Genomic DNA, 21256 nt, shown 5'->3' on the forward strand with positions numbered 1-21256 from the left:
ATTCTGTCTTATTGCTGCAGCTAAAGGCTCAATGAATATAGCAAAAAGAGAAGGAGAGAGTGGGCAGCCCTGTCTGGTTCCTCTTCCAAGAAAAAACCTGTTTGAAGTCTGTTTATTAGTTCTAACTGATGCATTGGGGTTGTGATATAATATTTTGATCCAATTGATGAATGCTTCTCCAAAACCAAACTTCTGGAGGGCAGCAATAAGGAACTTCCAATTAACTCTGTCAAAGGCTTTTTCAGCATCCAGCGATAGTACCGTCATTTCCTGGTTTTTAATGGTGGCAAAGTCTATTATATTAACTAGTCTACGGACATTATCATCCGAGTGTCTGCCTTTGATGAATCCAGTCTGGTCGAAGTGAATTATGTGAGGAGTGATTTTTTCTATTCTCTGTGCTAGTGCTTTGCAGATAATTTTTACATCTGCATTGATTAGAGAAATAGGGCGATACACAGACGATTTTTAAAAATGAATGACTTCTCTTTATTGCTTCATTTACTTTTCCTGTATTTTGACATAACTGACCTCAAAGTGCATTTGAACAAAAGATAAAACATTTTTATTTTTTATAATTTTAATAAAACATAAAAACAAATCATTGATGTACACATAGACCTCTTTCATACAAAGCAAGTACAAAAGCATGAATTACATTGTCTTTGATTGTAGTCATTAAATAAAAACATTTTTTCGGGTTGTAGCTCTATAGTTAGAGCTAAAAGAAACTTTCCATTTTTGTGACCTCCTGCGTTTTGCCATTCTTGTCAGGTGTAATGGACAAAGTCAGCTCAATTTCATGGCCCGGTGGAGGACAGGGCATTTTGTTGATCCTGGCAAAGCTCAGACTGATGTCCATAAAAGTTTTATTTTTGGTTTCAGGAAGGACAACACAGAGATAAATGGATCCCAAAATGCAGACTACAACAAACACCAGAAAGGCGAAGGACTGCAACTTTTCCTGCACAAACAGAAAAACACAGACAAGAAAAAAGGAAAATGTGACATTTTTCATTATATATTTTTTGATAAAACTCAATTATACAACAAGTCTGATACAAAAGCCATTTAAAAAACTTTTTTCCATTTATTTATCTTTACATAGTATAACAAATGAGGCCGTTTATACCCCGCTTTTCCTTTAAGCCTTCCTAAATTCCTGCCAAGTCCAGAGGGATGTCACAACATCTGTTTTGTCATCTGTGTGTCAAGCTGAGGACAGCATATGCTTTCATTATTCTGCCTTTCCAGGGGTGACACAGACCTGCGTGCAGAATGTAAATCTCTGCTCACATTTACATCTTAAAGCAGCAAAGTTTAAATTATTTGCAAATCTTTTTAGTATTCTTGTTAGCAAATAACTTGAAGCATTCTGTGTTTTACAAAATGAAATCTTTACATGAATCCATTTGTGTGTGAGTGTGTTCAAGCAACCAAAGTATGAAAGCTAACCTCGTCCAGTGAATTATGCCAATAACAGAGATTAGTGACAGATTTAAAAATACATGCAGACTGATAACCCTGAGAGAGATTTAGATTTAATGTGTGTGTGTGCTTTAGGTGGCATGTTTGTGAGTCAGTCGGCAATATTAGGTTGGCACGAGAAATAGAAAATCACAGAGTAACACTAGTGTGTTACTAAGCTGTGTGTCCCTGCTCTTACGAGGACAGGCTTGGTCACAGGTCTTCTGTGTAAAGCAGTACATCTGTAGCCTAATAGATGATAAGATAACAAGCTGGGTCCAAACGACCGTGAATTCATCTGACACAGTTTTCTGCGGAATGTTTTTACAAAAAAGAGCATTATGCAGAGGACCCTGACCCAGTTTCCAAGCCGTCTTTGTGTGACGTAATGTTTTTTTCCTCAGTTGTGCTCCTAAGAAGATGCAGACTTCAATTGATGGCTCTGGAATATGATTCATACAGTTGTACAAACGCTTATACATCCACTCCAATTGTCATTGGTAGAGTTTTTGTAAGCCCAGCAGATTTATGGGAAAAGGCTTTTCTGTTTCTGACACCCGGATAAGCCTCTGATCTGCTGTGGCGACACAGCCAAGGTCAGAGTGGGGCACATGCTAAAAAAACAGGCGGTCCAATAAAAGCCCATCTGCTTCTGAAAACTCCAAACAAGTTAAGATCAATAAAGTGTAAACCTAAGTGCTCACTCTTCATATTAGAGCATGAAGACAAGTGATGACAGTTTTGATATGGTTCATATTGGAAAAATATATATATTCCCATGTCCTAAGGAATAATTGATAGCTCTCGTTTCAAAAAAGGAGTATAACCATAAAATATTAAAAAATACAAAATATAATACAAAAATGTTAAGACAATATTTGCCTCTTAACACACATTAGAGCATCAGAACGGATGAATTATGTAAAAGTTCAAAATACTCATCAGCGTTTAAAATAAGTCCATCAATGTTACCTTTTCAAAAGCTTCAATTTTTATTCTGTCTGTACTACAGAGCAAACCCTCTGAAAACACACAGAGACCTGGAAGATTGTGGACACAATGTCTATTTAAGTTATCAAGTATTTTAGCAATGTTTCATCACAAATATAGTGAAAGAGCTCAAAAAAAGATTCTAAGAAGAAAGAACCTGCCTTCAAATATTAGGTCACTAGCTAGAACAGACAATCATTGTCATCCAGTCTGAATACACCCTAAGTTGTGTTTTTGATCATATTCTGTGCCGTCCCCTGTCAGTCACTCCATGTTGAAGTTAACAATCCACAGCTGTCTTCATTTAGTTAAGTATCCCCAGTGTATTTAAGTGTCTGGTTTTCATTTTGTCTTTGTCAGATCATCTGCTCTGCCTTGCCACCCTTTTGTTTCTATAAGATTTTTTTTTGGTCATATTTCAATTTATTTATGAATGTATTCGTTTTGACCACCATGCCTGCTTTTGGAGACTTCACCACAATTTCCAATGATACAATTAGAAAAACAAAAACTCAGATGCTTAACCTGCTCATTTACCACTTTTTCAAGTACGTGGGAGCCAAATCCATCTTCTGGAAATTGTCAGAATGGAAGGTCGAAAGGAATACACTCGGACTGATTTTATCCTGCCTCTGATTTTATCCTGCCTCTCTTATGAATCTATTGTCTGTTTTGTTTATTTGGAACTGGCACATCGCTTCGAACACAACTGAGCCTGTTTGTTCATGTGTTGTTCATACACATGTAAAATAAAAGTGTGAAATTTGAATAAGTGCAGAAGTAAAAGTTGCAAACTGAAGCAATAATTTTATTCATGCAGCATATAAAACCAATCGGAGTAGAAAATACATGCAAAATGAATGTTTTTGTTTGAGATAACTTGTTACTTTTATTGATGTACTAAGTACCGCCAAGTTCAATGTTGTATTTTCTATTTTTAAGAGTTTTTTTTAAATGATTAATCGGGTCCAAAATTAGCCTTAATTACAATTTAGGCTCCATGTGTGCTGGTTGCGTGAATGGTCAAATAACAGGAAATATGTGGATGCATGTGCAGGCTGCTGCAGCAGCAATGAGCCCTCAGAGGTGCGTGGGAATCTTGTGGTGTGCTGGAGAGAGTTAATTGCATGCGTGTGACTTTTACAGATTGTGCTGTGACTGGGAGACACACTCAAGGGCAAACTCTGTAATTCATCAAAGACAGAAATGTAACCCTAAGATTAAGCTGCCTATGCTGGACTGTTGAACAATTTGTGGATTATCTGGAGCTCAACAACATGAGAACAAACATTTTCAGAGCGCATCAATTTTTTGTTTTTTTCTTATAACAATCCAATCTCATCTTTTTATATCATGGGGAGACACATCCGTGAAGCTGAAAGACTTCATACTCATCAATGTTGAAGCATGTTGTTGTTTCTCACTTTCCCTGTCATGAAATCATGTCATGCATATATCCTTCAGTTAATCAAAAGTTACAAAAGCATAAAAGTCTTCCCCAAAAATGATCAATATTTCAGAGTGCTTTCACATTAAACTGTAGCAGATCTCAGACATTCTGATCAACAGTTTTTGTCTTAAGTCAGAGTAATGTGGGTGACTTTTTCTGTAAGTTTATCCTGTTCGTTTTCATAAAAAATGCATGGCTGGATTGTAATGTGAGCTGAAGGATAATTGTCAGCTTTACATTTTGCTCTGCTTCCAGAGATATATATGGCATGAGAAGGCTTTCATTCATAAATCTGGAATAATGAATGCTACGTCTCTGCTGTTCAAAACTTCATTCCTCCTCCAGCCCCTCCAGAGTATTTGCTCTATTGTGCTCATCACAATGACACAAAGAGGTGAGTTGAAACTTTGAAAAAAATAAAAAATAAAAGAGCAAAAGAGCCCTGTGAAAAGTTTATTACATTTTTAGTGCAGCTGCTGTAGATTTCCCAGTGCAGTGCCATCAAAATGTCTTAACAACAGATGATTGAAATGAGGTTTGTACTGCAGTGGATATTATTTTGTGTCGTTTCTTGTGGAAAAGGTGCAAGAAAGAATTAAACCATGAAATTGTTTTCACTGCAAGTAAGGAACAAAACCTTACATTTTGTGTATTGAGTTGAGAACCCTCAGAGGGATTAGTCGTCTCGCTTCACTTTCTGTTACCTAGAATTAATTTACATTCAATTATTAGTTTTTCAAAACAGTGAAATTTTAAAGTGAAGTTATGTTTCTACCAATTGTCAATGCTATAGTTGAGGAGAATTCCAGTAAAAATCTACAAACTCCTGAATTTTAATATAATGCATTCTCAAATTTATCAAGCTGACAGGTTTATCCAAACAAAGGAGAAAGTTTCAGCTCATTACACAAATGTCCCTCAACATTTCATTTGTCATTGTAAAGTAGAGATTAATATCTGAAAGTTGAATAAGGAAAACAAAAAGTGTAAATAAATTAAAAAAAGATATCATATCATTTAGTAACCGATTTTACAAAAAAAAAGGAAAAAACTTTTCCCTTGGACATCATTTAAATAGGGACAGATTTTACAAACCGAAGTCAGAGTCATATAAATGATATATCCATCAATCAACATTGTTAATTAAAATGCAGATTTTTAATGTGTAATTTTGAATTTTTTTTATTTTTTTTTTTTTTTAGATTAGATGCACCATTAAACCCCTTCAGAGTTTAAGATCCCTTTACCTGTACTTCCTGGTCTGAATCTTTACATAAACCGCAATTTCTAAACCAGAGCTATACAACCTGAGGCTCCATAGTGGCTCTCTGGCTGAAAAAAATAAAAATTATAGTGATTGTAAAATATAAGAGTTAGTCAGTTACTTAGCTTGCATTGGTTTTTAAAATCAAAAGTCCAATAGGGAGCCGCTTAGAAAATAGTTGTGTATATTCTTCACAGACCTAAGTAATTACAAGAGAAAATGCTATTTTTGTCTTGCGTTGTTTCACATTTTTCTTTGGAGTACATTAGCTTCAGTGGAATGATCCTATGAAGCCCTTTTAATTTGAAAAGGAAGTCATACAAGCCTCCAACAAGTGTAAAAAACAATTTCACATTTAAAGAGATTGTTTTTTTCTCTACATTTATTTTTTATTCATGCCAAAAAAAAAATGTAATTTCTGTATCTTTCAAAAGTAACTGATATGAATGTAAAGCAGTATAAAAACTTTTGAAAGGGTTAAGGAGTTTGCGGCTCCTACTAGTATCATTGAGAAACAGGCCCAAATGATTCTTTTAGTATTAAAGGTTAGGGAACATCAGTATCTAACAACGCAGTTTAGAGAAAAATCCAAAGGATTATTTTGCATTGTAATTCATTTTCTTGGCGTTTCAATTCGCTTTATAAAACGTGGATGGAAAGACAGAAAGTCATTGATGATTAAAAAAATACCTCAAACTTCATATCTGCAAAACAATAAAAATGGAAAGACAAACAAGTAGACCAAACTGCAGTCAAAAAAATTGATGCATGATAAAGAAATCTAGACCCTTTTTGCATGAAATGTCCCTTTTCTGCAGCCGTTATCAATGAATCCCTACCCTAATGAAAGCGGTTCTGCAGATGAAAGCCAAGTGGAGACCTCATGGTACTCTGTCATGGCAGTGACGGGATGTGACATTGCAGGAGCGTATTGTTTAAACAGAGGTCAGAGCTTGTTTCAGGTGCAAGTCAGGAACCAGTGAGTCACCGCTGTAATCTTGCTGCCCGGCGTGTCCCTGCGAGTAAGCGGGCTCAGCACATCCCAGTCAACACAAGGAGTACTGGAGTAAATGTGGCACCAGCTGCCTAAAAATATCCACCTGTCACTTCCTGTGTCTCACACTTGTCCACACCATCCTTGCCTCGGCCAGCCTTATCTTCTGGGTTCTTCTCTGAGTCTTCTACAAATTCATTTGTACAGGTCTCCTGGGTCATTACTGGCTTTAAGCTGTATGTTTTTACCATATGTGTAATGCCAAAATGAGTTGTAATTGTCCTTCCTGCTACTTAGATGTGTTGGAAACACTGCCAACCAAATGAAGGTCAAAGACTTCACTCTGACATGTTTCTGCCTTGTTTTATTTCAACACTATAACCACCATACATACAGCTTGGATGCTTTAAATATTCATCACTTTGGATCCACATGTCATTTGAACAGAGAAATCACCTTTCCTATGCTAATATACCTTGATATTGACTAAATCACAGCTGGTTCTCCAACAACAAAGTCTCCCGCTGGACAGTCATCTCCTTCCTGAGTCTCATAGGACCTCACATGTGTCATCTTTTACCAATGATCCCGTTTCAACTTTTGTTCTTGTAAGCCTGCCCAGCAACCACTGCTGTGATGTAAAGTAATGTCATGGAGGCATCTTTGTACAGACAGCAGCTCATGTGTTTCAGTGTCCTGAAACTTAAATCGTGTGATGTGCTTCCTTGTCTTGACATTATTGCTTCCATCTCCTCCATGAGTCACATTATTATAGCACGGATTATTTTCTGCCAGGACATAGGCTACAAACACATGCTTTGTTTTTCTGTCCTTTGAGCTGACCCTTCACACTCTGCCTTAGATTCTTGTTGCTAACTTGCAACACCTTCTTCAAAGCTGAAAACTTAGTGTGACATCTGTAGGTAGAGCATTGAGCTGTCTTCTTAAAGGTCAATCCCTTTAGTTTATTTATGTCACTTCCTTTTTGATGAAAATCCCGCATTAGTGAAGTCTAAATGTAATACGATGTTATCTATATCCTAAAAATGGAGCAATGTAACAAATTCTACACTGACGTCATCATATTAATAGCCTACTATTTTTTGCATTTTAACTCACTGAAAGCTAGCAGAAAATGTTTCTTGGGATATCCATGATCTGCAACACTTTTGAAAAAAAAAAAAAGAAAAACCACAAAAAAATTCATCTTCAAACTGTGGCATTTCAGTTGACCTGAAATAACTTTTTTCTACTCCTGAAAGGCAGCTGAGAAGCTGATTTCAGAACATTTCAGAAGCTCCCTTGCAGTTGGTACCTTGAGTTTTTCTCCAACCCTCACAGACAAGAAAGAAAACAAATAAACATTTTATTACCAAAAGTATTCCCATCCAAATTATTAGAATCAGGTGTTTCTAATCATTTGGCCTGGCCACAGCTGTATAAAATCAAGCACCCAGGCATGTAGACTGTTTTTTACAAACTTTTGTGAAAGAATGGGTTACTCTCAGGAGCGAATTCCAGCGTGAAGTGTCCTAGGATGCCACCACTCCTAGATATTCCACAGTCAACTGTCAGCTCTATCATAAAAAAATGGAAGAGTTTGGAACAACAGTAACTCAGCCACGAAGGGGCCGGCCACGTAAACTGCCAAAGAGGGATAATCGGATGTTGAAGCGCTTAGTGCAAAGAGGTCCCCAACTTTTTGCACAGTCCATTGCTACATGTGACCTTAAGATTAGCCCAAGTACAGTATGCAGAGAGCTTCATGGAATGTGTTTCCATGGCCGAGGAGCTGCATCCAAGCCACACATCGCCAAGTGCAATGCAAAGCGTCTTAGGCATTGGTGAAAGCACGCCGCCACAGGACTCTAGAGCAGTAGAGACGCGTTGTCTGGAGTCATGACTCACGCTTTTCCATTTGGCAATCTGATGGACGAGTCTGGGTTTGGAAGTTGCCAGGAGAACGGTTCAGAACATTTCAGACTGCATTGTGCTGAGTGTGACATTTGGAGGAGGAGCAATTATGAAGGAAAAAAAGCGACCGCCATTGCTCTCTGCCATGCACTACAGAAAAGGCTCAGGAAATCCTTCCCACCAAGTTCAACAAGACTTTTTAATAGAGCTAGGAGGGGAGGGGGCATGAGGAGGGTTCACTGAATGGTCAACTATTTTAATTCTTTTTTATTCTGTTCTTAGTGAGTTCGTTTGAAATTATTTTTATGTTTTTATGATTATTAATTATTTTTAATATTTCTAATATCTTTTTATGATCCTCATATTTAATTTATTGTGTATATTTGGAGCAATGGATGGACATGAAAGATCCCCTCTGGATCGATCTATCTTATCTAATCCATCTTATCTAATCCATCTTATCTATCTATCTTATCTATCTATCTATCCTATCTATCTATCTATCTATCTATCTATCTATCTATCTATCTATCTATCTATCTATCTATCTATCTATCTATCTATCTATCTATCTATCTATCTATCTATCTATCTATCTATCTATCTATCTATCTATCTATCTATCTATCTATCTATCTATCTATCTATCTATCTATCTATCTATCTATCTATCTATCTATCTATCTATCTATCTATCTATCTATCTATCTATCTATCTATCTATCTATCTATCTATCTATCTGGGGTTGTTTTAAAGGACATGGGGCTGGGCTTGAAATGAGCTTTGAATGCTTCCGAATACCAAAACATTTTGGCAATGTCCATAACGACATGGATGACAGAGTCTGGTGTGGATGAACTTGACTGGTCTGCACAGAGTCCTGACCTGAACCCAATAGAACACCTATTGGATGAATTAGGGCAAAGACTGAGAGCCAGGCCTTCTCCATCAACATTAATGTGTGACCTCATCAATGTGCTTTTGGAAGAATGGTCAAAAATTCCTAGAAACACACTCCTCAACCTCGTGGACAGCATTCCCAGAAGAGTTGAAGCTGTAAGAGCTGCAAAAGGTGGACCGATATCATGTGGAACTCTATGGGTAAGGAATGGGATGGCACTTCTCTTCACATGCAAGTAAAGGGAGGTGAGCGAATACTTTAGGTAATATAGTGTATTGTTGAAACTTTCCTTGTACTTTTATAAAAGTTTATTTTTTTATTTAATGACAGATTTTAAAAAAAGAGCCCATAATTTCTTTAAATTTTTATCATGTCTCCATCCTTTAACTTTAAATCTTTTTTTGAAAAACTGTTACATCTGCAACAACAAAAAAACACATTTATTTTCACAGCATCATATCTTATCTATAAAAGACATTATTTGATTTAATTTAAATTTGCATTTATCAACACATAGTTCTATTATATTTTATGGTAATTATATCGTTATTAAAAAAAAAAGCTATTGGTCCATCATACATGGAAATTCAGTAGTCGTAGTTACTGTAAGCAAACCCTCAGGCTTTTCTAGGATGATATGTAAAAATAAAACAAAATAAAGAATAAGCACTCATTCTAAAAAATAACGTTATTTCCCGGTAGGGAATTACCTTCATGATGTTTGATTCAGTGAGGACTTTTCTGTCTATTCTAATTTCAGTTTACGCTTAGCCTCCAACATAACACTCATGGTGACTGAAAAGACTAAATTTGGTTTATCTGGAGGGGCTGCACTAAAAGTAAGCAGAAAGCATTTGTCGGAAGGTCAAAGCAGCGTCATTGTTGCGCCCAGAGCAAAATTTTACTCGGATCTTTAACTGTTGTGCTAAATTTTATCCAAGTGGTTTTCTCTCTCTGTAATGTAAGCAGAACCTTTTGGCTGTGAGTGCTCCTTCAGCGTGTACTCTGTGTGTTTACTGCCGAACGAGCACAGCAGATCAGGAGGCCTGTTCTGCACTGAGGGGAAAAAAAATTCAACTGTTTTAGTGCTGTTCAACTGAACACAGACAATTTTTCTATTGTAAAATGCTAAAAATTATTTTATTTGATAGAATTTTAGGTTTAGCATCTCAATCAAAAGTTCAATAAAAAAAAACAAGGGTTGATAACTCATTTTTCAAATAAATAAATAAAACTGGTTGCCTTTTTGTCATGCTTCGCTAAGGATTGGTGAGCTGTGAAAAAGAGCAGCACGCATTTCCTGTGTAGTTCCACCTCATTAAAGTCATTGATGATCACATTACAGCACATTGCTGAAAATCCTGCATCTACTGCTCTTGTTTCGCGGATAAACAAGGTCGTGCCTAAAACGCAGAGATCTCTGTGCTGAAACTCAGCTGCATGTGAATAGAACAGAATTCAGTTAGCTGATGTCCTGGGAACTGCCTCATGGTAAATCCCTGCATCCAGCAGCTTCACCAAGAGTTTGAATCTCCACCTGAGCACTTGTGATGCCAATCCTAGACTTTTATGACAAGTACAGATCATTTAAAAGCACAAAAGTACTACAGTAATTTGTAAAAAACAGACTAATGTGAAGTTAAAGTTCTATTTCTGAGTGTGTTCTGCATATCTCACCCATCTGTGACAGAGTCTCTAGTGTCCAACTGGGAGGCACTGGGTCCCATTTTTTTATTTTGGCACAACGTGAGGGCAAAAACTCACAAAAAAAGTTTTCATTCAATACATTTTTTTTGGATCCTAAAATGTTAAATAAGAAAACTTAAACTTGAAACAAAGCTAACTTTAGTGTCTGTATGCTTTTTTTTTTTGTTCACAAAGATGAGAATGTCAAATGCTGTTAGGATCTAATGAGGCTGTGACATTCTGACCCAAGGGAAAGTTCTGTCTATAAAAAGAAGGTCAAAACTATGTCCTCATTACAAAATTCAATTATAAGTCAGGCACAGTGGAAAAAGAACCTTACTGCTGCTACGAAACTGTAGAAGTTCCAGTCAATGTAATCCAACCCTCAGACACCAACATCAACCAAAAAACTAAAATTGATCACTTGGCTAAAGCAAGAGACAAAATATCAAAACGCTCCTTTCAATATTTGTTGCAAGAGACGCCAAACATGAGTGGATATGGAAGCAAACAACAGAATAAAATCTACAAGCAGAGCCCCTGGAGGGGGGCACAACAATAAACAGAACAGGATAGGGTGTGTATTCAATGAATCCTTTTGAATCCTCCATGCAAAAAGCAGCTCCATTCTGTGTCAATAAAATGTTAAAAATTCTACAACATTGGTCTTGTGATTCTGAGCATGTCTCACTAGTTTTGAATTGCAAAACTAGTCTTGAAGTCAGTAACGAGGGAAAGTTTTGTGGAAGTTTCTACTCATTATGACCTGCAGCCTTTTGGCAGACAGAAGCAGAATGAGCAGCAAGAACAGTTCAAATCCATCAGGGAGTATTAGGGGACCGGTCTGCTTCAACAATCTATTCTGCATCATATAGAGAAGAAAGAGAGGAATGAATTCACAGCTGGGACTAAACTTTGCATGTGAAAGTGCACAGCACGATTGCAAATTTGCCTTCAGACCTTCAACCAAAATATGGGAAGGTGGGAAGGTCAAAGTCGTTCTTGGTCAAAGTTGTTCTCGAATTCTTCAGGTAGAATACCTGGAATCGCAAACTCTGTGCAAAAACCAATTTGGAAAACAAATTAGGAAGAAACGTCTGAAACTTTGATGACAGAGCACATCAAATACTTACAAAAGGGGTTTGTCAGACAACTCCGAAACAGGAAAAGGAAACTGTTAAGCTTTGACTGTGAAAAGCATTTTTTAAAAGCTTGCAAATGTAAAAAAAACAACAACAACCTCAAAACAGAACAACTGTCATCTTGAAACACATTTTATCATAAAAAAAAAAAAAACTAAGAAAAATCGAAAAATGAAAAAGACAAGCATTTACCCATTCAGGGCTTAAGCTTAAGCAATGGGAAAAGAAAATGTTTGACAAAAAACCTTCTGGTTCAAATATCTAAAAAAGCGTAGCACATAAGGACAGGTTAGAGTCGGCATTAAGAGATGCGCGACATCTGAATAAACAAGAGGTCAAATCCATAAACACATTTCAACTGAAAAGTCCTTCTGGTTTATCCTGTCTGCATTTCAACAACATGCTATGTACATTTAATTTAAAAAAGATAGTTCTGATGATTACTGCATCAGAGCTGTCAATGTAAGCGCAGACAGCAGATATTTTCAACACGTGGAATGTTTTTTCTTCTTCCAATTTTTAAGTCACCAAAGCCTGGCCTTGAGATTAAGTAGAGATAAAACCCATACTCTAAAATGAAAAATGCAGTTCTATATAAAATGACAGCCAGCTGGATCAGAGTTCTGCAGTTTTGATGAGGAAAAAAGCCACTCTGGACCCCTGGCAAGACATTAAAGACTGCAACAAAACATCAAAGATAAAGAGTGTTTCTCCCTTGGTCTTCTCCTAACTTCAGAATACACATATAGAATTCACGCTGTGACACAACTGCAGGGGACTAAAATGTTGAATTACCACTCTTCAAAGGAGTTCATTGAACAGATTTACTGGGTGGAAAGATGCAACGCAGAACTTGTTAATGCGGCAGCTTGAGCATTCCGGCTTTGCAAAACAGAAGATTTCATTATTGCGCTTTGTCTTTACAAAGGAAAAGACTTCTCTAGTTATGACAAAGATAACCACATTGCTTTATGATTAGAAATTGTTAAAGAAACTGTTGACTCATGATGAAAAAATAAATAAAAATAAAGTAAGATTAATGTTTTGTAACCGCTCTTTTGGATTCAAGACAGACATTTAACAAAACAAAAAACTTAAAGTCAACACTGGTTAAATCAGCTTTACATGACTCTTTTTAATGAACTTCATTTTTCATTTTGCATGTCTAGTGACTGGAGATTGTCTGTGTTTTCTGACCACATTGTAGAGCTTATGCAAAAACCTCTCCTGAAATAAAGCACTCTGAAGAGACATTGGATACATTGTTTACTACTATTATGCTTCATAAGACCTATTAGTTTAACAGCACTCTTATCTATGCTCCAAATCTGTCTTTCTTCATCCCACTGTAGGTGTCGTCTGAATTTTCTCTGTAATTCTAAAAATTCTTTAAACATAGACTTCATGTCTAGTTTCCTACTAAAAACTGCATATTTTCTCTTTCTCTTTTCAGTGTGTACCTCAAGTCTTCATTGAAAACAACCAGACTATCTTCTTAAATCATTTGTCTAGGGTATGGTGACATAGCTTTGCAGGTTTTTAGTTTACGTCATTTAGTTAGACTTAGTAATGTTGTTAAACTTATGATTAGTGATCTCTTTTTTTTCTGCCCTTTTTTGTGCCCTGGCAAATCTCTATCTGCTTTTCCCGATTACCAGTCTCTTAAAACACTGTGTAAAGAGAAACAGTTCATTTATTTTAGGCTCGTTATCTTCTTTGCAATTGACACTCCATATCAGTGGCAGTAAAACCCCCAGGCTGAATAAAACCCCAACAATGAATTTCCTCAAAATTATCCTTTTTGACATCAAATCAGCAAAAGATTTGAGTTCAGGTTTAATTTGCAAAACTAATTCTGTGTCACGTCAGTTTTAGAAAATGGTGATGAATTTCTAGGTAAATTCTATTTAGTAGTCTGAAAAGATATTAGAAAGAGAACAGCAAAGGGAATTAGGGATTTAAATGACCTAGTTACTACCAATAAACTACTAAAATTGCCAAAATAGTATTATCTACATACAAGTTTGACTTTTATTTTGATTGCTTTTCCCCCCCGAATGCATTCAGTTTTTAAAAAGCAATTTACCGAATAAAACTATTAGAGACTGTCTTCTGGTAATACTTGTTTGCAGTAAATCTATAGGTAACCTAAATATGTTGTCACGATCAAAGAAAGTAACATTTTTTACTTTTGGCACAAACTTTTCAACATTTAGCCTGGAAAAACAGCAAAAATGTTTATCGTCCCTAAAAGGTAATTATGCCAGGCAGCAGTGCATCCAGTGAAAAAGACAGCTGTGGATATTTTGTTTTTTCTGCTGAAAGTTAAGCTTTCTAGCTGACTTAGAGAACCTCCAAACACCACTATAAGACCTTGTATTATTTATTAATATTGCAAGTGGTTTTATAGGGGAAAACAAGACAATTATTGCGTAAACAAGACCTGCACCCGTGTTCTTTCCACTGTCAATTCCCTTAATAGTAAAGTGATTGAATGTTTGTCTACACAGAAAGTAAAATGTCTGTGAATAAATACATGCCTTAAATTAAACAACCATACAATAACAACATTACATTAAGGACCAAAGAAATGTCAGAACATTCTCACTCCCAATTTGTTGTATATGGACACAGGGCAGGCTCCCTCCACATTACATTGAACCTGCCTGTGTGTCCATTTATGACGAATTGGGAGTGAGAATGTGTTGGATGTTTTAGGCAACAGTTGTAAAGCCTTGCATGTATAGTATACATTATCAATGTTTATCACATAAAGGGTGGCCTTACGAGTTCCTTTAACGTCAAAATGGACTTTATAGGTATGCAGTATATTAAGGGCGGCCATTCATAAAGGAAATGCATAAAAAGAAAACCTCAAGAAATTCAAAATATTGTTTTTATCATGTTAATTTTTCTTAGTATATTTTTATATTTCACTTTTTAAAGATGCTACCAGTGCCTGTCTATTATTGTTTCAAATGTACAAAATAACTTGCATCGTTTCTGCATTTCTTTATAGTTATTTTCTCTGCCAGTCTGATCTTTTGGTCCCATGTATTTATTTAGCCACCAGATAAGTACAGGAAATATAATTAAAGAACTCCTCTTCTAAGAAACAGGTGCTTCTAGCAGTTTTTGATGAACACTCTCGGATGGGAATGTGAGAATGTGTCAGGTGTACCTGGCCATGAGCCCATATTCAGCTGTAAACGTACTGGATGTGTAAAAGCTGCCTTATGGGAAAAGGGAGGAGGGAGCTCTCTCATTCTGGATGATGTGTGTTTTCTGGTCTGTTATAGAAAATGAATGCCTGGAGAATAGACAAAAACAGGAATCTTGCCAGTGCTTTCATACTTGACATGAAATACCTGAAATTAGTCAAACAGCAGGAGACTTATTCTCCAGCATTGACTTTGTTGTGAATCACAATATGTCCTTCTGGGAGACTTTCGGGTGGTTAAAAGACAACATCCTGTGCTGTACCGCCTCACTAATTCTCTTGGAGCTTCTGGCAATGATCTGGGATTTAACCTTGGTCTTCAATGCCTTTATTCAGCATTTTTTTTCTCCTCATTTTTTAAGGCTCGCAGGAATATGCTGTCCTTGCAGACACTTTCATCGCAGCATCAGCCTTGGGCAGAAAACTGCAGCCTGCAAGTCCCAGAGAGTCATGAGGTGTGTTCAAAAGAGAAACGATATATTCCTCGAGGCACGGAACGTTATTTTATCTTTGCATGTTAAAATAGCTAATAGAGGTCAATTATTCACCATTTACATCTCAAAAGAAATCGTAAATTGGACTGTCTTTCCAAAGTTCAGGCTTTTCTGCCTGTGATATTTGGTTCTTTATTAGTGAGGCATACCTTATTTCAGCGGCTAACCCACTGATTTGTGTAAAATACAGACTTAAATTATATACAGGGCAGCAGGGCAGTGATACATCACAGCCTTGTTCAAAGAAATTTCAGTTCAGGAAGTTTGACTCCTTCAGAATATTACCAGGACTATCCAATCTTTTGGGAATTGCCTTTCTGAATAGTCTAGCTGGTATCAGAGGAAGGCATGATTTCCTATCTGTACAGACTTGTAAGAACCTAGAAATAGAAGTCATTTCAGCAGTACAGTCTGGCTGTCTCTCTCAGCTTTATTCTGTACATGCAGCAAAACCCACCAGGAGATAAGACTAGAAGATTGGAGCAAATGACCCAGAGTGTTCCTGCTCTTCTGATCTTTCATCAGAACGCTATAAAAAACACTTTCTGCTGTGCTGAAGCTAAAAATGCCCCAAGCGTTTTGTGATAATGACAATTACCAGGGATCATGTGTGCTCATAAAAAACATTTTTACATTTTTACAATTAAAATAACGTAAATAATCAGGAGATAAAGCAATGACTATATCAAGATGGATACAAATTCAGAACAAAAGAGATTTTGAACAATTGAGACGAATGGCTCATCAACATGATTCTCACAACTGGCTGGCGCCTGTCATTTGTCCTTATCAAGCTTACGTGAGCATTTGTCCTCTTTTAACCCTTTAGGCACTGATGAATAGTTTATTTCAGAGGGTTACGCACTCAAAAATGACATGTTTGCCAAGAAAATTCAACAAGACCATTTGTTCGTGAAGAAGCAGGTGAACACGTAAAGACCCTCTTCAGTTATTTTTCATCTTGTTAGTATTTTCCCGCTCATTTCCTGCAAAGCCAGAATTTTATCTCTCTGATTAGCATGTCTCCAAGATAATGTCTGCATCAATACACAGCAGGATGAATATTATATGTTGTGAGGCTCCCAGAGTTCATGTATTTTTGAGGTAAAGCATCATTCATTTTTATGAATAGTCACATAAACCACATATGGGGATATACATCCAAACACATACAATGCGATGATTCCTCATCTAGTCACCATATCTGACATGAGGGCAATCTTGGTAAGAAAATATTTGTTTTCTTAAAACATGCTTTGCATAAGAAAAAGTGCCGTCAGAGGCTGAAAACTGAACTAAACCCCAATGCGGAGCACTTTGGGATTTTCCTTTTGTGTGACCTAAAAAAGTAATTTGTCGGCTTCCTGTGCAGCACAAATACATATAGTAAATCAAGATGAAGCAAGATTAAAGGTCAGAACTCAAACCTACAGATGCAATGAAAAAGCGTCCCTAAAATCAAAAGTACAAACAAATGACACTTTCTGAAAGCTCGCATTTTAAAGATGATATCTCAGAAAAATTCATTTCATTTTATGGCTGTTTTTCTATGTAAGATATTCAACTATGTTGTTACCTTATCATAGCAGAAGTTACCGATAAGCAAAGTAATACTGACTGACACAGAGCTGAAGTCAGTCCACTGTGAGACAAGAAAATGGGGCAAAAAACAAAATCGTTGCCACTGTGATAATTTTACTTTAAACATAAAAAAGATAGAACACCTGAGTGTGTAAAACTCAGAAGAACAGAGATTACATTTCATGATGCAAATTGAAAAAGCTGCAATCGTTTGCATTTTTTGTGGTGGTATCTCTCAAACGTTTCATAGACCTCAAACCAAATTTTTCTGAAGTAAAATTGAACTGAAGTTTTTGTAGCAGAACATCATGCGGAACTGCTAGACCCCCATACTGTCATCTTTGCTTCCAACCAGTAGTCACGTTACTAAAAATAGTCCCAGGATTGGGTTTCTGACTTGAAACAACGTTTGACACATTTAGGATCATTATTTGCAAAAATGTTTGCTGAATTGAATTGGTCTTTCCTCACATATTTTAATGTAATAATGAATTTAGTCACATCTACCCATGCGGTGGTTGACCCGTGCAGGTACTGCAGGTTTTTAGTTTTTTTTGAGAGTCATAGAGAGTTAAAAAGAGCTTAGGTGTGTCTTGGAATTCCCTTGTGGTTGGCATGGCCACCTTAAGGGACGTCATGTGCTAAGCGTATTGTGAAGTATTGAGGCTAATGTAAGTTGCATGCACTTATGATACACAAGTGATGCTGTGCCCTAACACCCCTCTGGCTCTTTACTGATCGCTCCCAAATGCTGCACGCACTGGGTGTGCACGGGATACGTAAGTGCCCCTAGAGCACCTGGAGGATCCCCACAAAACTACGCTCTGATTGTGTAATTTCCTCATTTAGCAATCAGGCTGCAATCTTGGGTCACGCAAAATTTACTGTCTGGGTCACAATTATGTTTACACCAATGATGTCTTAAGGCCTCTTACCTATAAGCAGAGCTCCAATTAAACATTAAAGAGCATAGTTTTCCTTATGGATTAAAAATAATCATAACATTGCCCCAAAAACTCAAAATTCATTTTGAGACACAGTGAAACAATTTTGTCAGTGAATAAAGAAAGTGAAACCACAAAAAACAGCTTTCAGAAAGAACAGCTAAACAAAAGGATGCAGTCTTGCAGGATTGCCTTGACTTAGAAGTTCCCAGTTTTACCCCTTAAACTCCTGTCTCAGCTGAAGTTTTCCTTCATATTTCCCTTCTACAACCACATCTAGACAGAGGGTGTCAGATGTACCGGTAGTTCATGCTTAAATAGTAATATAAGTCGGCTGGAAGAAACAAGCCCTATTGCCAATTGTGTGTATTAAAATCCCCTGTAACCCTTGTGCTATTCTAGGCACTTTACCATTGGGAGTTGGGTCATCTAGACCCACTAGACAGTGCGCTGAACCTTTTTTCTTCAATGATTTGTGATCTTCACCGGTGTCCATGGATTACATGAAATCCTCTCCACCTTTGTCATGGTAGGGAGAACACGTCAGTGTAAGGGTGGGGTCATCTAAGATAGCACAAGGGTTAAGAAATCTGCACTAGAACCAAATATTTTCAAAGTGTTAACCTTTATAAATATTTTTTGTTTTGTCTTATGAATGCAGAGGAAAAATGAATTCATTCTTGAGCACGTTTTCTTTCTCATAAAAGTTTTCACCATCAAGTAATACTTTGACATTTTAAAGAAAACTTTTTTGCAACTACTGGACTGCAGCCAAATAAAAATAGCAACATAAAATTTCTTCAACAATGGAAAAAGAGCTAAACACTTCTCTGTAATTTCCTCAGTAATTTTCTATTTTGTTGAAAGCGCAGCAGCACCTTTTAATACTAAAGCTATTCATTCCCCACTCTCATCCTGTTTCAGGTTTCAGCTGTTACACCTTGTAAACAAACACCCTGCGGTAAAAGCACGCCAGTGGCAGTGAACACAGCGGTTGACTCCACTATGTACCTGCTCAGCCACATTTTTGATACACACTTAAGCAGAATACAAAACAATGAACCCCAATCAATATTTAGAGGAAAAGTTATTTCTAATAGAAACAAATATCTATTAAAAGATGATGCATTTTTAGACTGTGGCAGTCACTAGGTAAATGCATGAGTAAAAAATTGCTTAGTTTCAACACAGAATAGGTGTTTGCACTTCTATACAGCTGCACTTTATTATCTTTTAGTTTTACTCCCCCTTAACAACTGGGAAAAAGCTGTCATGTAATCCTATAAGAGTCACAGAAACCAAAGCCCTGCAGATCGCTCTCAGTAGCTAAGCTGCTTGACCTCACAGCCACTGAGAGCTGAAGTAAGGATCCCAGGGGTCTCGTGTGGTAGAAGTAGGACCAGACTTTTCATTTCTTTGCTTCAAAAGTTTAGTCAAGGATAACATTAATAAGATGTGCAAAGAGATATAGGGCATGCTAGTATTTTAACAATAGCATATACCGTATAATGTAGCTATCATGCTCAGAAAGGAAAAACAACTAAAGTCTGCCCATGCACACTGCACTCTTTAAATTCAAAGTCTCAAAATGAGTGAAGATTACTAAGCTCCAGGACAGTATTTTACAATGGCTTCTAACTAGGTTATGAAACTCCTGGTTATTGGAAAGACTTAAAAGAGAGAGCTGCCAAAATATTCAAGTAAGTTTTTTGATGATTGTCAAAGTAAAGTAAAGTCAGAATAGTCTGGATAAAAATGACAGCAGGCTGACATTACAGAATTTAAGGTGGTCACTTCCAATCATATAGTGAGATTACATTTATAACTCTTTAACGTCTCACTCCAGCTTTATTTTTCTCTATTTAAAAGTGTTCCTGGGGAACTTTCAATAATGAACATGCATATTTTAACCAAAATAAAATAATAAATAGGCTCCTGGGACATAGGTTCCGCAGAGCAGGAGGAAGTCTGCCTTGGTTTCACATCATCCCTTTTAGTTTACACTAACTCAGAGGCCCTCACAACTAGCAGCTAGCTATCCAGCCATACAGTTCTGAGCCAGATGCCTCCTCAGACGAGGAAAACAAAGATGTACATGGATTTATTTGTTAGCAAGTGGATGAATTAGAATGGAGCAGAGCAGAAAGCTTGTGGCCTGCCGTTGTGGCTTTTACATTACTCCTACAAGCTTTTTCCAATAACATTTCTACATCCGCTCCTGATTCACAACAATTTCAATTAAAAAAATACTCAGAAATTAATTACATTTAATTAATTTTCTCTTATATATGTCCTCCATTATGTTAAAAATGCCACAAGAACATGTTAAATCACCAAAAACAAAATTTTCATCTGAGTGGGTCTTTAGTTCTTTATTTTAGGATGGTGTAGATCATTTTAAAATGTCTCCTTGGGTGTGGAGACTGGAACTGAGTGAACTTCAAAACCTGACAAACTTCAATGCTCAAACAGGTTACAAAACTCACCTGAATGAATGGGAATAGGAGGCCTACAGCAAAGTTAGACAGCCAGTTCACAGTGCCGGCGATCATGAAAGCAGCAGGTCGGTAGGGTTGCTCAAACAATTCCCCGGTCAGCACAAATGGGATGCCACCTGATGGAGAGAAGAATATAGCTGAAACTTTAATTACCAATGGTGACAGCAGATAACAGAATAAATAGCTGAATTAAATTAAAAAAAAAGGTTCTTTAAGTGTGGAGCCCCTAAAGTTGATTAGGATGTTTAAAAATCTTATATGATCACAGTCTCAGCTTCTGTCGTCTGGTCCTCTAATTACAAAAATAATTACTTGTTTTGTGCTAAAGTCTGATACAAAAAACCTAATTTCTACTTCAGTTTGGGTTCCCAGGAGAGTTTCTATTTAATCTCCCATTACATGGTCGCTTTAAAGGTTGCTTTTAATTCAGAAAAGCAAAAAATCCCTGAAGTATGACTAAGTCTTTATTTTTTTAATTAGAATATTGAGTCGCAGAATTAAAAAAAACAGCTGTTTGGTAAAACATCTGCTGCTGAGTGACATTAACTTCAACACATTATTCAACTGTACTCTACAAACAGTCAATCATTTTGAGCAAAGATGGTGTTTTAGCTTCAAGTTACATACTAATGAGATTTACACAAGAATTTTTTTTTACTAAAATTGAGGCATGTTGGTTTATAAATGGCTCTAAAGTAAATACAAAATAA

At 36.7% G+C, this 21256-nt stretch overlaps 1 protein-coding gene and 1 long non-coding RNA gene across 8 annotated transcripts in view; one reads left to right on the forward strand and one right to left on the reverse strand.

The window, feature by feature from the left end:
• Positions 1-465: 465 nt before the first annotated feature.
• slc2a9l2 (solute carrier family 2 member 9, like 2) overlaps positions 466-21256 on the reverse strand; it is a 153067-nt gene continuing 132276 nt past the window's right edge. For 6 of the 7 annotated variants that reach the window (XM_078948021.1, XM_011475092.4, XM_011475095.4 and 3 more), the window contains exons 12-13: positions 20535-20662; positions 466-964 (exon numbers count right to left, since the gene is read on the reverse strand). In XM_078948021.1, the coding sequence (XP_078804147.1) occupies positions 722-964; positions 20535-20662 (371 nt within the window). In that variant the 3' untranslated portion in view covers positions 466-721. Of the gene's footprint in view, positions 965-4549; positions 4612-20534; positions 20663-21256 lie in introns of all 7 variants that reach the window. The other variant, XM_078948023.1, reaches the window with a different exon arrangement.
• LOC144992319 (uncharacterized) overlaps positions 15390-21256 on the forward strand; it is a 92319-nt gene continuing 86452 nt past the window's right edge. Inside the window, exon 1 of the long non-coding RNA XR_013656189.1 lies at positions 15390-15484. This is a non-coding gene — a long non-coding RNA (uncharacterized LOC144992319). The remainder of the gene's footprint in view (positions 15485-21256) is intronic.

The sequence above is a fragment of the Oryzias latipes genome, chromosome 5, assembly GCF_053564925.1.
Source record: "Oryzias latipes strain Hd-rR chromosome 5, Olatipes_Hd-rR_3.1".
In the NCBI taxonomy this organism is placed as follows: Eukaryota; Metazoa; Chordata; class Actinopteri; order Beloniformes; family Adrianichthyidae; genus Oryzias; species Oryzias latipes.